We start from the raw sequence: 5,537 nt of genomic DNA, 5'->3' as shown, positions 1-5,537 counted from the left end.
TGACCTGCCCTAGTTTGCTGGGGCGGCCGTAACCAATGACCACAAACCGGGAGGCTGAGACAACAGAAAAGTATTCTCTCCGGGTTCTGGAGGCAGAGGCTGAGGTCAAGGTGTCGCAGGGCTGGTCCCCGGAGGCCGTGGGAGACTCTGTCCCAGGCTCTCCCAGCTGCTGGTGACTCTGGAGTCCTTGGTGCTCCTTGGCTTGCAGATGCATCAACCCACCTCTGCCTCCGTCGCCACATGGCATCCTCCTTGTATGTGAGGCTGGGTCCAAATTCCCCCTTTTTGGGGGGCATCAATCATTAGACTTAACGCCACCCAATTCCAGTATGACCTCTTCGTGAATTCCAGGCCCTGCTTCCAAATAAGGTCACAGGCTGAAGTTCCAGGGGGACATGAATTGGGGGGGTAGGGGGGACACTAGTCAAACCAGCTGAGGCACAAAACCATGTTGGGCGCACATAGGCAGCCGGCCACACCTGCTCAGACCCATCTCCACGTAGAGGGAGGGCTCCTGTCTGGGCCGAGCTGGCCGTTCTGAGTAATGAACCGCCTGTGTCCCCCAACCCAGAACAGAATGAAGGAGAGTCTGGCCCTGTTTGGCACAATCCTGGAACTGCCCTGGTTCAAAAGCACATCTGTCATCCTCTTCCTCAACAAAACCGACATACTGGAGGAGAAGATCCCCACCTCCCACCTGGCTACCTACTTCCCCAGCTTCCAGGGTGAGTTCTAGAACCTTCTATACCCTACCTCTCCCTCCCCTTCCTCCCCCCCGCCAAAAAAAAAGCAGCTCCCAAGGGAGATGCTCGTCCAGGCCCTACTCCAGCCTGGAGTCAGTGGAGTTTCAAATACGATTGGACAAACCTGAGTTCCAGACCCAGATGCTTTCACTGCCCAACCTCTCTCTGTTCTCAGTTTTCCCATCTGTAGAATGGGGATAAAGTAACAGATGCCTTCACACTTGATGTAATTGCTTAAAGAAGAGAATTCTCAAAAGTCATATATTATAGATGTTGTGAGGGTGGGTCTGCTGGATAGAGTCCATTGTCATAAAGCACACCCAAAAGGCATCAACAACTATTTCCAGATTCTTCTTAGATTTTTGACCCTTTCTTTTTCTAACTTTCATAGTCGTCTCAGCTATACCTAATCGGATAGCATTTTTATTTTTAAATCTGTGACTGACCTCTGCGCAAGTTTGTCCAAAGCACACAGCTCAGTTTTCACAGCTACGACAACCCTCTTTCATGCGGGGCTTGTAGCTAATAGATGTGTGTAGTGTCTCATTAAGTGCATATCAAGCAGGAGGAATACAACAGGTTTGGGAACAAACCTTTGGTGCAACCCGAGGCACAAAGGGCCCCGGCCAACTAGAGCCGAGTGCAGTGAGTGTTGGGCACCAGGTAGAGACGTAAGGTTTTGGTGAAACCAGGGAAGGGTGTGTTAGCTGGATATTGGGCCACTGTGAGGGTAAAGGGAGCTGCTAGAAGTGTCCCAGCTGAGTAGCAAATGCCCCCCAAAGTTGGGGGCTTAAACCAGCCATTTCACTTTGCTCACGATTGAGGGGGGTCAGGAACTTGGGGAAGGTCGAGGCGGTTGTTCACCTGTGGTCCATGTGGCACCAGCTGGGGTGGGTGGGATTGGAGATGCACGTCTGAGATGGCTCCTCGCACCATGTGTATGGTGACTCTGTGATCCTCCACCTCTTCCTTCCTCCTCCTCTTCCTCCCCCTCCCCTTCCTCCTTTTCCTCTCTCTTTCCTCTCATTCTCTATCTCTCTCTCTCCCTCCCCCTCCCCCTATCTGGTGTCTTCTACTCCAGGGCTAGCTCACAGCATGGCTGCCTCAGGATGGTCAGACTTCAGCCCAGGTGGAAGCTTCTGCTCATGACGTAGCCTAGGAAGTCCCAGGTGGTTACATCCGCCTTATTCTATTGGCCAATAAAATCACTCAGGTCAGCCCAGACTCTAACGGAGGCACCGTCTACATTACGATGGCCAAATGGCATGTGACTACAGGGAGGGAAGAAAGCAATGACAGCCATCCTGGAGACAAGCTATCTTTGTTTCCTGGGGCTGCTGTGACAAATGGCCACAGACTGGGGGGCTGAAAACAACAGACATTTATTCCCTCACAACCCAGGAAGCTGGAAGTGTGAAACCAAGTGAGTGGCAGAGCAGGGTCAGTTCCTTCAGAAGGCTCGGAGGGAGAATCTGTTCTAGGCCTCTCTCCTAGTTTCTGATCATTGCCTGCAGTCTTAGCATTTCTTTTCTTTTTAATATATTTTATTGATTTTTTACAGAGAGGAAGGGAGAGGGATAGAGAGTTAGAAACATCGATGAGAGAGAAACATCGATCAGCTGCCTCCTGCACACCCCCTACTGGGGATGTGCCTGCAACAAGGTACATGTCCTTGACCGGAATCAAACCTGGGACCCTTCAGTCTGCAGGCCGATGCTCTATCCACTGAGCCAAACCAGTTAGGGCAGGGCAGCATTTCTTGACTTATAATGCATCATTCCAATCTCTTCCTCCATTGTCACATGGCCTTCTCTGTCCCTGGTTGTCTCTCCTCTTTTTTTATTTTTTTATTTTTCAATCCTCACCCGAGGACATGTTTCCATTGATTTTTATAGAGAGTGGAAGAGAGAGGGAAAGACAGAGAGAAACATCGATGTGAAACATATAGATTGGTTGCCTCCTGCACAAGCCCTGACCAGGGCCTGGGCCAGGGCCAGAGCCAGGGAGCAGCCTGCAACCGAGGTACGTGCCCTTGACCAGAATCAAACCCAGGACCCTTCGGTCCACAGGCTGACGCTCTATCCACTGAGCCAAACCATCTAGGGCTCTCTCCTCTTTTTATAAGAACACAAGTCATTGAATCTGGGGTCTAACCTAGTTCAGTATGACCTCATTTCAACTTCACTCTTTACAGCTGCAAAGACCTTATTTCCACATCCAATCACATTCTGAAGTTCGCAATGGACTTGGCTTTGAGGGGACACTATTCACCCCGATACACAACCAGCCATGGCAGATGAAGCCCTTAGTTTGCATGTACTAAGCTTTGGTGACATCACCGTGGGTGGGAGCCCCTGGCCTTGTCAGAGCCCATGTGGCCAATCTCAGCCGGTCATACCCGCGAGACTCAGAGTCTGGGAACAGATGTCAGCTTATTCCAGGGTGGTGGCCTGGGCACCCCTCGTCACCCTTCCCAGCTGGGCAGCACTTGGAGAGTTTGAGAAGCAGATAATTTTGAGGATTGTTTGCTTTCCTCAAGGTCAAAGGGAAACTCCGTCCTTTTCTCCCAGCCAAAGAGGCTGCAGCACCCACATACTAAGCTTACAGCTCTCGGCCCTTCTTTCCTGCTACTAAATAATACTCGTGACAATAATGAACAATATGAACAATAACAATGAACACATCTAACACTAGCACTCTTATGTATTTTTTACTTGTTTAATCCTCATTAAAAAGCCCTGTGCAGCCCTAGCTGGTTTGGCCCAGTGGGTAGAGCGTCTGCCTGCAGACTGAATGGTCCCAGGTTCCATTCTGGTCAAGGGCACATGCCCAGGTTGCAGGCTCGGTCCCCAGTAGGAGGCATGCAGGAGGCAGCCGATCAATGATTCTCTCTCATCAATGTTTCTATCTCTCCCTCTCCCTTCCTCTCTGAAATCAATAAAAATATATATTTTTTATAAAGTCCTGTGCAGTAGGACTCCTTCATGGGGAAACTGAGGTACAGTCACTTGCCAGAAGTCATACAGCCAGTGAGTGACAGAGGCAGGCTTCCAATCCAGGCCGTCTGGAGTCAGAGATGGCTGGTTTTACCCACTATGCAACCCGCCTTTCTGAGAGAATGACAGCGCACACTCCCGAAGCTTTCTGATTACTGAGCACGGAGCCCTGGGCACGATTGCTTTGAATCCTCACAACTTGGGAGGCCTGGGGCTAGTCTTCACCCCAATTTTACAAACCAGGAAACGGAGGCTCACAGAGGTCACATTTATTAACATGCACGCAAACTAGTAGGTAGCAGAGCCAGGCTTTGGGCCCTGAACTCACGTTGTGCTTTCAATGCAGCAGCCCATGTGCCTCACCAGGGTGGCCATCCCTCCCCTTCCCCTGGCCTCGGTTTCCCCGTGTGCACCAGCCTCTGTCTCTGCAGCTCCGGTTCCCATCCCTCCAGCTCCAAGCCCAGCCAAGAGCATCTCTTCAACACAAGTTCTGCTCAGAGTCCCAGAGCTGAGCCTCATTGGTCCATCCCAGGTCATGTGACCCCGCCAGCCCGATGTTGCCAATGGCTGGGCTGGAGTCACGTGACCTGCTAGAGCTAGACAGTCAAAAGCTGGCGTCCACCTGTTGGAACTGTAGTGGGTGCTGGGGGGGGGGTCCCCTGCAGCCCTGAGTTGCCCATATCGGGAAGAGAGTTTCCGGAGACCCCCCTTGGTCTCAGTAGGGGGTCCCCCCCTGCCCCAGGAGCCTGTGTCCTGACGCCCTCACTCCTGCCCCCCAGGCCCGAAGCAGGACGCGGAGGCAGCCAAGCAGTTCATCCTGGACATGTACAGCGGCATGTACGCCGGCTGCGCGGACGCCGCCGACGGGGGCAGGAAGGGCTCGCGCTCCCGGCGCCTCTTCAGCCACTACACGTGCGCCACGGACACGCAGAACATCCGCACGGTCTTCAAGGACGTGCGGGACTCGGTCCTGGCCCGCTACCTCGACGAGATCAACCTGCTGTGACCCAAGCCCCGCCTCCCCGGCTCGGACCAGCGAGCGGCCCTCCGGACCTGCGGGCGGGGCGGGGCGGCGCTCCGGGAGCCCCGATGCCGCCCCGGTCGCTCCAGGCCCACGTGGCGGGGGGGCCACGAGTGAGTTGCGGAAAGCCAGTCGCCGCCGCTCCTCTGCCCTTTGCTAGGACAGCTCCTGGGGTCCCCACTCTTGACTCCTCGAAAAAGGAGCACCATGGCCACCTGGGGTCCCCGGGGTGGAGGGAACGATGAAGAGAGCAGAGGACGGAAGACTCAGGACCCCCGCTCCGGGTCTGTCCCCTCCTGGGAAGAAGTCCGGGACCCCCGGGGGTGGTACACCCGCTCAGGGATCGGGCAGGGGTCCCGCAGGCCCAGGAACCGGACTCTGGCGCCCCTTAGTGGACAGGAGGTGGTATCTCCCAGTTTGAGGTTTGGGTAGCTCAGAGGCCGCCCTTGGTGGGGAAGAGACCCTGGAAAACGGTGTTAAGAGCCTCATGACTCGAAGTGTGTTCTGTTACGGTTTGCAGACGAGGGAAACGGAGGCTCACAGGTCTCCCCCTCTTCCCTAGGCTGGGGGCTGGGTGCGCTGCATCTTACAACCTGTATTTATTCCCTCATCTGCAGGGCCCCTTGTGAGTTGGACATTAAAGAGATGACATTCTGGAGACCTGTGATTTCTCAGGGGTGCCCTGTTTACCCCCCCCCCCCCGCGGTCCCTTCTCAGGTCTCCTGTCCCACAGAGAGGGTAGAAACATGGGAAGGAAGGGAAAAAGGGTATACTTGG

At 54.2% G+C, this 5,537-nt stretch overlaps 1 protein-coding gene across 1 annotated transcript; it reads left to right on the top strand.

Moving 5' to 3' along the window:
- The first annotated feature begins 538 nt into the window (after positions 1-538).
- LOC102433979 (guanine nucleotide-binding protein subunit alpha-15-like) lies at positions 539-5,420 on the top strand. Its single transcript, XM_006109470.3, has 2 exons — positions 539-725; positions 4,519-5,420. The coding sequence occupies exons 1-2, from the start codon at positions 545-547 to the stop codon at positions 4,743-4,745; spliced, it is 408 nt and encodes a 135-aa protein (XP_006109532.2). The 5' UTR covers positions 539-544; the 3' UTR covers positions 4,746-5,420.
- The last annotated feature ends 117 nt before the right edge of the window (positions 5,421-5,537 follow it).

Source organism: Myotis lucifugus, unplaced genomic scaffold, assembly GCF_000147115.1.
Source record: "Myotis lucifugus unplaced genomic scaffold, Myoluc2.0 scaffold_10244, whole genome shotgun sequence".
Taxonomy (NCBI): Eukaryota; Metazoa; Chordata; class Mammalia; order Chiroptera; family Vespertilionidae; genus Myotis; species Myotis lucifugus.
Note: the sequence above shows the minus strand (reverse complement) of the source record. Positions and strands in the feature narration are given on the sequence as shown.